The 13,204-nt window shown below is 48.1% G+C and overlaps 1 protein-coding gene across 9 annotated transcripts in view; it reads left to right on the top strand.

The window, feature by feature from the left end:
- The window catches only part of LOC135260011 (pericentriolar material 1 protein-like), a 26,685-nt gene extending 14,473 nt beyond the window's left edge, over positions 1 to 12,212 (top strand). For 5 of the 9 annotated variants that reach the window (XM_064345048.1, XM_064345049.1, XM_064345051.1 and 2 more), the window contains 18 exons: positions 767 to 1,089; positions 1,619 to 1,777; positions 2,321 to 2,377; positions 3,350 to 3,522; positions 3,834 to 3,962; positions 4,416 to 4,548; positions 4,642 to 4,806; positions 4,947 to 5,071; positions 5,464 to 5,598; positions 5,917 to 6,102; positions 6,402 to 6,458; positions 7,012 to 7,144; positions 7,306 to 7,457; positions 8,098 to 8,170; positions 8,478 to 8,626; positions 10,000 to 10,092; positions 10,337 to 10,436; positions 11,245 to 12,212. In XM_064345048.1, the coding sequence (XP_064201118.1) occupies positions 767 to 1,089; positions 1,619 to 1,777; positions 2,321 to 2,377; positions 3,350 to 3,522; positions 3,834 to 3,962; positions 4,416 to 4,548; positions 4,642 to 4,806; positions 4,947 to 5,071; positions 5,464 to 5,598; positions 5,917 to 6,102; positions 6,402 to 6,458; positions 7,012 to 7,144; positions 7,306 to 7,457; positions 8,098 to 8,170; positions 8,478 to 8,626; positions 10,000 to 10,092; positions 10,337 to 10,436; positions 11,245 to 11,270 (2,368 nt within the window). In that variant the 3' untranslated portion in view covers positions 11,271 to 12,212. The remainder of the gene's footprint in view (positions 1 to 766; positions 1,090 to 1,618; positions 1,778 to 2,320; positions 2,378 to 3,349; positions 3,523 to 3,833; positions 3,963 to 4,415; positions 4,549 to 4,641; positions 4,807 to 4,946; positions 5,072 to 5,463; positions 5,599 to 5,916; positions 6,103 to 6,401; positions 6,459 to 7,011; positions 7,145 to 7,305; positions 7,458 to 8,097; positions 8,171 to 8,477; positions 8,627 to 9,999; positions 10,093 to 10,336; positions 10,437 to 11,244) is intronic. The other 4 variants (XM_064345050.1, XM_064345055.1, XM_064345047.1 and 1 more) reach the window with 3 other exon arrangements.
- The last annotated feature ends 992 nt before the right edge of the window (positions 12,213 to 13,204 follow it).

Below are 13,204 nucleotides of genomic sequence, written 5' to 3' on the forward strand. Positions count from 1 at the left end.
TCGCTAGTACCCACACTGGCCAGATGCCCAAAGCGCCTGCGTTCCCATGGCCCCTGTGCTTCTCAGTTAAACAAGCGAAACGCTCGGTAGCGTCGCGCTAATGATTGATTTATTTAGTTGGTTTTCTGGGCGCAGAGCACCTGCTCACCACCCCGAAGAACATCGATGCCTTTATTTCCCTCCTCTATAGACGGCGCTCGGTGCGTCTTCACACATTTAGGCCTCCGTTTCAGCTCTTTCCGTAATGAAAATGTCTCCGGCTTTGTGGCGCTGTGCGGATCTCCATCTGTTGCCGGTCTGTCCCCTCGGTGAATGTACTGCTGCGTCAGACTGCGCGGTGTTCAGGCTGCGGCAGGGCCACAGGGAGACATTCACAGCCAAGCTGTTCTGTCTGGCTGCGGTGTTAATCAAAATGTCACCGGCTCAGTTGAGTGCTTCTGTTCAGAACTCCTCGGGCTTTTCTCTGAAGAGTTACGCAGCGCAGCCTGTGACTAACATTAGCATTTTCATCTCATCTGAGAACTTCAAACAAACTTTTTTTTCCGGAAAATTCTTAAGCATTTCGTAATTACTGGCAGGGAATGTGCTGAGCTCGGCTGTGCCAGGTCAGTTTCCTTTAAGAAAGATGACTTGTAAATGTGTGGTGTGTCCAACCAAAACACTTAGGCGATTGTGTACCCCCTGTATCCGTCCATAAACTGTAAATGCACAGGTCAGAGGTCAGCGTGAAGGAGACTGGGAGAGTAAATGACTTCCTGTTTGACAGGAACAGGACGAAGACCGAAGGTGGTGGCTGTGCGGACCGCGCCGACGGCAGAGCGGGCACCGACCCGGCGCCCCCTGGCATGGCGGGCACCGGCGGGCAGACCCAGAGACCCGGCGCCCGGCCGCAGCCTCCCAGGGTCCTCGGCGGCAGACGGGTGGAGGAGGGGACGCTGGGGGGTGTGCCGGACCCCTCGGACCCTGCCACCGTCGCCAAAACCTTCAGGTCGAAGAAGGCCTCAGCACAGGCCCTGCTCGCCTCCAAAGACAAAACCTCCAAGGTCCTGAACAGGAAGAGGCGGGGCAAGGCCCTCGGCAGGAAGCCAGGTGTGTGATGTCATGTGCCCTGACCTGGGGTGTCTAATCTTATTGGAAAAGGGCCAGTGTGGGTGCAGGTTTTTATTTTAGCCCCACACTAAGACACCCGATTCTACTAATTAACTGGTCATGGTCTCCAATCAGGACCTTGGTAAGTAGAATCAGGTGTGTTAGTGCTGGGCTGTAACAAACACCTGCACCCTCACTGGCCTTTTCCAGATAGGATTGGACACCCCTGCTACCAACCATTTGACTTCCACCTTCCAGTCAGATTTGTCTTTGACGAGACCAGTTGGCCAAAGTTTTACCAAAGTAGCAGTACAGTTTAAAGGGTTAATGAGAGACATCAAAGGATGGTGAGGATGGCTGGAACACAGACAGATCTCTAACCTAGCGATACTCTGCAGAGTGCTCACCTGGCCTCTCTGACTGTAATGGACTGTTACTCTTTGCTCTGTGAAACGGAGCAGCTGAGGACTGTTCTCCAGGGTCCCTGTCGCTCGGCGATGGTAGTTACGGTTACGGTGTGCTGTTCCAGGTGTGGTAAGCGGCAGTGTGTCCAGTGCCAGTGACTACAGCAGGGGGAAGGGTCCTCAGAGCAGGGAGACGGAGCGTCCGGAGAGCATCCTGGACAAGCTCACAAAGGAGAAGCTGGGCAGCAAACCCACGGCCCAGAAGAGCAAGGAGCTCTCGTCCGGTGAGCTGCCAGGGCACGCGCTCCGCTCTGATAGGACGATCACGTGTAGGATTTAAAGAGCACAATTTCTTTTCCCTCACAAAACAGTCAAGTAGTCAAAAAAGAGGTCTGGGTTCTCTTCCAAATATATCAGTCACATTCTGTGTAGTCCATGGTGTTCACTTAGTCCTGCTGTAACTGGCCCTGACTTTTTCCCTGACTAATGTCCTAAAGCAAAGCAGTCTAAAAAACAGCAGATTAGCAGTCTCTGCTGTCATCTCTGTCCAGCGATTTAGGGAAATAGCAGCAGAACTGATGAAGGAAATTCCACAGAGTTTAGATGTTTAGACAAACATATCGAACTGTTGCAGGTCTTCTCGGAGAACAGCAGAGGGCAGTGTCACACATCACATGCACTTTTTCCTTTGACATTTCTTTTCTGCTCTTTGTTTTATTAACCGTCTACAGAAAAGGATGTTTTCTGATGTTATGATGTTTATTCTCACCCCCCGCCTGCGTTTCTCTAATCCGTGTGCCCCTTCCTGTTTGTCCTGCTCCGTACAGCGTATGCTTGGAGGACCCCTTTCCTCTCTAACCGAATTGCATGCACTGAAGTTCAAGGTAAAATCTCCCCCCGCATGTTAACGTGCTGTTCGGTATGGCCGTCCGGTCATCCTCGCACCCTTTTTGCATCATTAGATTACTAATTCATTCTTTTATCTTTTCGGTTGGCGGGCGTCCAGGTAACGCAACGCTTGCCTCGTTGAGAAACCAAATGAGCTCGAGTGCCGCGTGGCAGAATGGATGCGTTAGCATTTTACTTGCATCCGCGTCTATCGATTGGCCGCTTGTGGCGTGAATCACAATGGATGCTTCGCACGCTCCCTGAAAGTCAAATTAGAAAGATGAAAGGTTTTGAAGAATTTGCATGACTTTGAAAGCGGTGGTTTATAGTGCGGATATTTTTTTTGTTTAAGTGATGCAACACTTTTGATATACCCTACTGTACAGTTCTGATGGTTATTTAAATTTAAGTAAATTAGCCTTTGAAATAAGTAGATATGTCCTTGAGTTGGTGGTATAGGTCAGTGTGAGGATCCTTGATGAATGAGATTGCAGTTTTTAGTTTGGAGTTGGGAACGAGCCAAAAAGCAAGACATTGACTATTTGTTTGTTTATCACATCCCGATTCCAGGATAATTGGTATTCTATCTGAACTGGTGCCCCACGTACAAAGTGAGGTTTAGTTCTTTCAGACTGCAAAGATTGGTAGCATTTTAAGAAGTCAAAAGTTGTGTACCACTGTTGGGAACATTTTCGTTTGTGGCTGCATTCAGTTTCAAAATGCGCCCTCTGCAGGCACCTGAGGGAATAGCACACATTTTCCATTATCTTCTGTTTTATCCCAATGGCTGCTATTGTTACGGATGTGTACAACAGGGCTGTCATCGAGGGGGGTGACAACTGGAGGCTTTGACACCCCCCCCCCCCGATGACAGGTGGGATCGGGGCAGGGGTAGCAATGATCTGTGAGCTTGTGGGAAATATTATTCTCCCAGGTGTTGAGAATATAACACATTTTTTGTTTCACAGACACCAGCAGTGATTTTTCCCTGTTCGAGGCTCTGCGGGAGACCATTTATTCAGAAGTGGCTTCTCTGATCTCCCAAAACGAGTCCCGGCCCCATTTCCTCATCGAGCTCTTCCACGAGCTGCAGCTGCTCAACACGGACTACCTGCGTCAGAGAGCGCTTTTTGCCTTACAGGTGACTGCCTTAAATCCTGCACGTGCATGTTTAATGGGTCTGTGCGGTGTTTTTGTGGTACCTGTAGGACATAGAGAGCAGGCACTTGCATATTTAATGGATGTGGTGTTTTTGTGTACTATGTAGGACATAATGAGCAGACACTTGCATGTTTAATGGGCCTGTGTGGTGTTTTTGTGTAACCTGTAGGACATAGTGAGTAGGAACTTGCATATTTAATGGATGTGGTGTTTCTGTGCACCCTGTAGGACATAGTGAGCAGGCACTTGTATGTTTAACGGGCCTGTGTGGTGTTTCTGTGCACCCTGTAGGACATAGTGAGCAGGCACTTGACTGAGAAGGACGTGGGGGAGGAGGCGGCTGCGTCTCTAAGCTCTCCTGTCTGGGCTGCCTCCAATTCTGACCTCACGCCCAGCGAGAGCCTGGCCACCAGCGACGGTGTAAGACTGCGCAGCGATTTCAGAATCATCCATAGGAATTACACCACACTGTCTGTGGATGTATCTGTATTAAGTCCTGAATATGTAAACCTGAACACATATGAGTATCTCTGGGGGGTGTGTACATTCATTGTTATTATCATATGCTCTCAGGGGAGTTCTGCATAATGAAAACTGTTAAATGTTTAATTGCATACATTACATTACTATTTATTAGGGACATATCCTTATCTATTTTATACTCTACACACTGCTCTGAGTTTGCACTGGGGTCACAAAGCTCATGTACAGTGTCATAGGCGGCAGAAGCCCTTGGTCATGAATGATTGAGCCCTGTATGCCAGAATCTGCTGTAATAAACACATTACTGACGGCCCCAGGATTGTACACAACAGTTCTGATGTGTTTTCGGTGGGATCGTAGCCGTTGACCGTGTCCACCCTTCGACCTCAGGACGTCTCTGAGAAGAACGTGGCGAAGGCCCTCTACGCCAGCCGGAGCCTGAACGATGGCGTCGGCTCGCTGGACAACGAGAGCACCCTGTCCACCTCGTCCATCCTGGACCCGTTCGCCAGCGACGACCTGGGTGAGTGAGAGCCGCCGCGGTCGCCGCCGCCGCCGCCGTCACCGCCGCGGTCGCCGGGGTAACGGCGCCTGACGCTCGCTCTCTCCGGTGCAGGGAACACGGTGATTCACTTAGATAAAGCGCTGGCTAGGATCAGGGAGTACGAGCGCATGAAGCTTAGCGAGAACGCCGCCGCCGCCGCCGATCCCGCCTCCTCCTCCTCCTCCGCTGCCGCCGCGGCCGACCCCAGTGCCGCCGCCGCCGCCGCCCTGCCGCCAGGTAACCGCTCCACTAACGCTTGGGCGCTTCCTCCTGCTGGGCTCGCCACGCTGTGCTTTTAGGGGACCGTGTTTCTCTCGCCCGTACACGCTCCCACACACGCGCGCGCTAACCGCTAACCGGGCCGTTCGCCTCCCCAGGCCCCTCCGAAGGCCAGAACATCCTCGGCCAGATGTTCTCCGGGGTGCGCTGCCCGCAGATCGACACGCAGCAGCTGGACCGGCAGATCAAGGCCATCATGTCCGAGGTCCTGCCCTTCTTACAGGTCAGAAGAACAGAAATGTGTTATACTGGTTTGTGTCGGTTGAAAATACATGATTCACCGTGATCTTTTTAATTCTGAATAGTCATTGAAGCTAGTTAAATATATATAGCTATGACATAGAAAAGCAAAACAATATTTAAATCTTTTTTTAAATTAATAGATAAAATACATGTTTCTTGTTTACTGACTAGATCGATATCATGCACTCTCATGCCTTGCTCTGTGAGTACTGCTAATGCTAACTGACTGGACAAGCTCACTAATTTTTACATTGCGTTTTGAATGGTCAGTGTCTCCTGGAGAGTGAGCGAGTAGAGTCTAAACTCCACTGTATGAGAGAGAGCGCGTGCGGTTGTGTGTGGTAACGCTGGCCGTGCGTGTCGTTTGTTCAGGAGCACATGGACGACGTGTGCTCCACGCAGCTCCTCACCTCCATCCGGCGCATGGTGATGACCCTGACGCAGCAGAACGACGAGAGCAAGGAGTTCGTCCGCTTCTTCCACAAGCAGCTGGGCAGCATTCTGCAGGTCCGTGCCCCCCGAGTCCTCTACAGAGGACTGGTCTGTTCTGTTTCAGTTTCAGTTTGGTCCAGTGCTCCCCGCGTCCTCTACAGAGGACTGTGGTCTCTTCCGTTTCAGTCAAGTCATTCAATTAATTAAAGTTAAATTCATTAATTGAAAATCCTCAGAGAACATCTTGTGATTAATTTGAATTCTGTTTCCCAACCTGGCTGAATGTTAATGCGGTCTGTTCCGACTGCTTAAAGCGTTTGGTTCTGTCTGTGTGGCCGGATAACGGCGCTTCCGTTCGGTGCGTTTTGGCTGATTCGGTCTGCCTCTCTGCAGGAGTCTCTGAGCAGGTTCTGCGGGCGGCCGCTGCGCGAGTGTGGAGAGGACCTGCTGGTGGCCATTTCCGAGACCCTGTTCAACGAGCTGGCCTTCTTCCGGCTGATGCAGGACCTGGACGGCCCCCGCAGGAGGTTCCGGAAGCGGGCCAACGCCATGATCATCAAAAACCCGCCCGAGGCCTGGGTGAGCAGCGACTTCCTGTCTGCGTGTGCTCCTTCCTGTCTGCGTGTGCTCCTTCCTGTCTGTCTGTTCTAACAGGATGTATCTGCACCATAGACTGTCCAGATCTGCACATCCGTTTGTAAATATGCTAATATGCTAAGTGAATAAATGGTAGCAATTTTTGCCTACCATTTTTGACATCAGTAAATTAGTGTATATTTAAGCTTTCTTTAGCTCCTTCACTAAAAATGTGACTGTGAATATTCTCCTGAGAATCGATGTACAGTATTTAAACGCAACAAAATATTCTCTGTTACCAGGAAAAGAAACTACGGGAAGCTCAGCCATTCTCAGCAGGCTTTCATGATGAAGACAAAGTAAGCTTGTGCTCTGTCATATTTCACAGAAGAAATCTGAAAGAGACCCTACTCTCTTCCTTCGCAGATTAACATAGGGCATGTGCTCTTTGGATGAAGCTGTCAGATTTTCAGATACTTTTGATGAACTGAAACAACTTCTAATTTTATCATTTGAGCTTTGAATTAATCAACTCAAAGCTCAAACGTGCCAAACCTCCCTCATTCTCAGCACTGAACACTTTGAGGCTACTGTCTGAATACTCGGTAGTATATAGTAAGTGTGTGAATAAAGTGGTTCTTGCAAACAAAGTTTTGTAAATGACAGTTGGCTGACAGCAGGATGTACCAAGAGCCATTCACACACAGATCATTCAGTGAGTCATAGGGCTCCACTGCTTTGCATTTGTGGTTGACTGTCTAAAAGGGAATTAATAACCAAGACAGATGCCTATTCATTATCGTTTTGTTATGGTATTAAATAGCCAGTCATTTCTGGTACTGGCTTTGTCAAGTCCTTGTAAATCTGAAATGTCCCGTAAAGGGGTATTTACTGTTGTGTGTGGTATTTTAGGACAGGGATGACACAGAGAAGGGGAACGTCGCCAACGCCCCCAAGACGCAGGACGGCCCGAGCGGGGATGCCTCGGAGAGGGAGGAAGAGGACGAGGAAGATGATGACAGCGAAGGACTTCCTCTCTCTATACGTAAGCCTAGGGGCACAAAATGGCGGTCGTGTTCAGAAATGGGAGAGGGATGGACTGGGGTGAACCGATGTCAGGGCTGGTTTAGGGATGGGCGTGGGGGGGATGGGCGTGGGGGCGGACGCGGTGAATTCGGGCGAACCCTGTGCACGCTGTGCTTGCAGACCTGTCCAAGGCGGAGACCCAGCCCCTCACTAACTACGGCAGTGGGGAGGACGAGAACGAGGACGAGGAGCTGGAGGAGTTTGAGGCGGGGCCCGTGGACGTGCAGACTTCCATGCAGGCCAGCAGCGAGCCGGCCGGACAGCAGGAGCAGGTAGGCCACGTCCGTGCAGTACGCCATTTAATACTCAAAATACAGAACACAGATGTGCGTATGGTACCTAATCTATCTGTATAACACTATAAAGTCACATGTCTTACTTCCATTGCGGTTCTGAAGACTTGGCTAGGAAAAAGGTTTAGCCTGCATGAGCTTCCTCATTACACATTATAGAGACACATATTCAAATGGTTACAATATTAACAGCTGTTCAAAAATAGGAAATTCACTGATATTTTACTCAGGGGGCAGTTCTTCAATTGTTTCTTAAAATTATTCAAAGTGCAGGCAGATTTATTTTTTATTTTGGATTTTATTCCATTCTTACCCACTGTAGGAAATGAATGTACCTCTGCCTATGTTGCTTCTTAGATTGGGCTGTTCCAGATTGTGTACACTAGCCCTCATTTTCAAGCCACGAGAGTCCCTGACAAAATGAGAATAATTTGGACAGAGAGTCTGTAAAATCTTCTAAACCACAATAAGCTCAGACTGCAGAATTCTGCGATCAGCTGGAAGCCGGTTTGAGTCTTAATGCCTCAGTGTATGCAGCGTCTGCACTGCAACAGTCTCCCATCCGCGGAGACTGGCGGGCCGAAGCGCGCGTTAGAATCTGCTCTTCGCTGTTTCTCAGAAAAGGAACGGAGCCCAGGCGGACGCGAGGCGGGACGCTGAGCTGGGAGACGGATCTGCGGGCTGCTCTGACGGTACGGTCCGGATGCTTCCGCCTGAAGCCACAGAGCCTCAGTGTGTTACACGTTCACGTCAAAAAGAGAGAGCTGCCGCTGCTGCTCCTGTCTTTCTTTAATTGCCTCTTCCGTTTGCCACCCAGGGCTAATTTACAATTAAAATGCGGGCGATGTGTTCTTTTGTGGGGGGAAGATAAAAATAAACGATGCGTCAGTTGACAGTTTGTGAAAGGAGGCGGCGAACGTCTCGGGGATCGGTTAGCGGCGGCGGCGCGTTTCGCCGGAAAGGGGAGCGTCACCTTTTCCGTTCGCTTGCTCCCCAAAGTGACGGGCGGCGGGGCGGAGTCGGCGGAGGAGGAGAGGGGGGGGAGGAGCGAGCGCGGGGGCCCCGCCCTTACCGCCAGCGCACCCGTCCCAGAGGCCACGCCCACCTCCAGCCCCAACACCGACTCTCCCGTCATGATTAACGAGGACGTGAGTGAGAGACACACACACACACACACACACTACACACACACACACAACACACACACACACACACACACCACACACACACACACACACACACACTACCACACACACACACACACACCACCCACACACACACACACACACCCACACCCACACACACCACACACAACAACACACACACACACACCACACACACACACACACACAACACACCACACACACACACACACACACACACACACACACACACACACACACACACACACACACACACACACACACACACACACACACACACACACCACACACACACACACACACATACACACACCACACACACACACACACACACACACACACACACACACACACACACACACACACACAACACACAACCCAACACACACAACACACACAGACACACATACACACACAGACACACACACACACACACAACCACAACCGCGCACACACAAACACACACACACACACAGACACAGACACACGCACACACAAACACACACCACACAACACACAGACACACACACACACACACACAGACAGACACACACACACACACACACACACACTGTTTTTACCACAGTGCACAGTGTTAAATCAAGATCATGTTCATAGTAACTATAACCTTGATGTGGCTTGCTTTTTCAAGTACACAAAATACTTTCACAGAATAGTGTCATTTTACTGATATTGACATGAAATAGTCTTTAGTTCATCGGGACTCATACCCCAGGTATATTAGTAACTTATTTATCTTTTTAATTTGCATTTTATGGATCTCTTTATTCTCCAGGTTATTTTCATAAACATGTATTTGTATAGCATAACTTTTAAGCCACTTTGGATGTGGTTTTTGTTACCTTTGCAATCCCAAATTCTCGCTTTAATTTCTAATGGGTGCTTTCATGTTTCGAAAATTAGGCTTTAAATCAACTGCTCGTAAAATTTGCAGCTGTTGGAAGGAACAGCATACGCAGCGGTCACAACCGAGTTGAACCTGTCTGTCTAACCTGTGTTATGGTAGAGCTCGATTAGCCAAAGTTGCAAAGATTTTGCAAGTGGAAGATTTGCTACATTGGGTCTTCAGGTAGTATGAGTAAGATCATGTGCGTACTTCCAGTTTTTCATGAAACAGTATTTATGTACTAAACTATTTTTCTAAGGTTCCACTACACCTGTCGCGTGAGCTTTTGTATAGACGACGATCCCGTTTAACCATGATATTTCTTTGGGGCTGATTTTCGAAAATAGCTCTTAGAGAATCAAGATCGTCTATAAACTGACTTGGTAACCATGCTATCAGCGTACCAACACGTCTGGAACTGCCTCGTTCTGACCCTGTGTTTAACTGTTAGGTAGATGATACAGAAAATCTAACCAGTAAGTCTGACGAAGACGATTTTGTCAAAGTGGAAGATTTGCCTTTACAACTTGCGGTCCTGTCAGAGGTATGTATGAATTAAGAGTGGAATGCGTAGTTCATAACATTATACAAACCTTCAGTAAACCTGCCGGAAAGCATAGAAAGAACACATTTGAAGAGAGAGTCTTGAGAGACCTTTCTGGCAGTGAACAGTCTGTCCCAGTGAGTGTGTGTGCTGGGCTGAATATACTTATGAAGTAGTACATGTATGTACGCATTCTGATTTCTTAGCAGGGCTTAATGTTTGTGAACTATTCTGTTAATTTTAGGAGGAACTAAAAAGGACAGCAGAAGAACAGCAGCCCAACAGGGTTTCGCCAGGCGAACCAGGAGACCTTCTGGGAAATACTCAGACTGTTAAAGAGCCAGGTAATTTGTCATTTACAGGGAATAAAAATGAGATGGATTCACCCTGACCTTTCTCCGCTGTGCACCTGGCTGTCCGGCGTTTTGTCCGCGGGTTGTCCTCAGGAGATGTCCTGTCAAATTACATCTGAGCTGTATCAAAGCGCTAAATTGTCGTAAAGTCAGTAGAACGGTTGAGCCCATTTTTCTCCCAATTTGTAATGGCTGATAGTATTTTTTACCCTGTCCCTTTGCTGCAGTATCTCATTCAGTTTGAGGGGGCACAGACTAGTGTACGTGCGCACTCACACACACGCATACACACACACACGTACACACGCACGCATGCACACACGTTCATACACACACACACGCAGGCATACACACGCACACATACAGCACTCGCACCCACACACATACGCACAAACGTGTATACACACACATACACACACACACACACACGCAGAGCACACTTATTCTCACTTCTGCAGTCCGCCAGCTGAGCCCGCAATCACTCCTCTGGAGGTCTGTAGGTCACACACGCCCCGCAGCTGAGCCGTCGTCTCTCTGCGGCAGTTACGCAGTTCCCCCGCGCCTCTCACCACTACAGCCGGGGCTAACGCGGTCAGGGTCGGGTTCGAGACTGGGGATCTGTCCCTGCGCTGGGGACCGGGGCTTTGACTCGGTGCGCCACCCGACAGCCCCCAGCGGAATGTGTTTGAGATGTACATGCTGGTTTCTGCAGTAAAGTTCCCGAGATGCATGTTTTTATTTGAGTGAATCTTTCCTTTTTAAACGCTGCCTAATGGATACATTTCCCCGTCTTTCACAGAAACGGTTGGAGCTCAAAGTGCATGATGACTCCGACGACTGTTGGATCAACACTATGAACACGTTATTCTCACTAAAATCGTAGGAACTGTAGATAATTAGCTGCTTTCTAATGAGTTACCCTTTAAGGGGTAAAAAAAAAAAAATATGATTGAGCACTGCATTCAATCGAGTTCTGTTGTTAAACCTCTTTCTGGAGTCTGCTTCTGAAAGCCAATCTGATGTCAAATGTTTCCAAACCTGCAAAGCTGTTCTGTTGGTCTAATGAGAACTGGGGTGTAAAGTTCATACCGCGTTAAAAGTATGGTTACAAGCGTAATTTAAAAACGCACGTGAATGGAAACTGCAGGCTGTCGCCGAGCGAATCGAGCGAAGTGTTTCCTCCGAGCTCTCGCAGAACCCCGCGCTTGAATAAGTAAACCAGCGGCGCTGAGATCTCATCACGCCCCGCGCGGGCGAGGACCACGGCGGCACTTCACGTAGCCGATTCGTCTGTTCGTGACTCCACACCGGTGCATGAGGCTGTGCTTTAGCGTCGACATGCTCCGCCCCCTTTCCTGGGCTCGTGTTCATCTACTGTTACACCGTTTCTGTTGGAATTCTGTCGGTTTTTAAATTTTAACTTATACGCATGCCGTAATTCTCTGTGGTCATATTTCTTTTTGATTCGGTATCTGTCGCATTGCATTTTAACTTAATGATTTATTATTTCTTAACATGGAAATAATTTGATTTCTCCAGTTTTTGCCTTTACAGTGATTAAAAGCTTCTGATTATTTGAACAATCAGCCTTCAAATGTGAAATTACTACAGGAATGTTCTTGATGCATTCAGGATTTCTGATTTTAGGACATTATTTCAGTGCTTTATTGAGCCAGGTTCTTGCTTTGCTCAGCACGCGTTCACCTTGTATGTACTGTACTTGCCTTTTAATAATTACCCTTTTTTAAAATAAATGATTAAATTATAGGGGTTGATTGCCTTCATTGCTTTGTCCTCTACCAGTTTCATTTTAAGTGTTCTCCTCTTAAAAGGAAAATGTTGAATAAATCTCTGCAGAACTGTCACTTTTCTAAAGCCAGGCCTGAAATGATCTTGTAAAATCACACTACATATTCAATTAAATGAAAATAAATGAGCACAGATTATCTTTGTCCTGTGATATGATGGAAAAGCCAGTTTTCTGCTCTACATTTCAACCAACATTTTTTATTCAATGTGGCAGATTAAAATTTCAGCTATTATGTGTCAGTACTGCTCTGGGGTTTTTATACTTTATATAGCATTGCTGTGGGCCCCATTTCGACAGTGAGAATGCAGTTGGCTCTCGCTCAGGTGCTAAGCTTATTGTTGTATCCACTTGCGGATGCTTCTGCATCATACTCAGTAAATTTTTATTATTCTCGTAATCGCCCCCGTCAGCTTCTCTGTTATCGCTGGCGTGTGATTGCTTTTGCGCCGAGGCCAGGTTTTATAGCCGAAGATTTTTGCAGATGCCTTAAATCCGTAAAAATGCCGGTCCCTGCGCACAGATCCCGGATCCTGTGGCTGCTCCACCAGTCCAGCACAGGTGCTGCTGACTAGGGTCCAAGGTCACCTCGGCACAAGTGTTTTGCTTGCATTAGAGCCCCATAGAGTTTAAATATCAAGCTGTGATTATATTCTGTTGGTTATGTCTTTAAAATTCAATTTACAAAATGGAATGGATAAACATTCAAAATGTTTCTGCCAGTTGCGCGTCTGAAGTGCGAATGGGACCAAATTTCCCAGCATTCCTGGTTTTATTTGGAATGCCAGTGCATCATTCCCGATTTGTGGCCCTGGAAACGGTTTTTTAAGCATGGTAGGGGAAAAGGAAGTTCTTGCACAACACGTATTTTACCTGCTGGTCTGGCAGATTTGCTGTTGTGGACTTGAAAAAGAAAAAACTGCTCACTACTGGAAGTTTCAGCGTATTTACT

Source organism: Anguilla rostrata, chromosome 7 (assembly GCF_018555375.3).
Source record: "Anguilla rostrata isolate EN2019 chromosome 7, ASM1855537v3, whole genome shotgun sequence".
Lineage (NCBI taxonomy): Eukaryota > Metazoa > Chordata > Actinopteri > Anguilliformes > Anguillidae > Anguilla > Anguilla rostrata.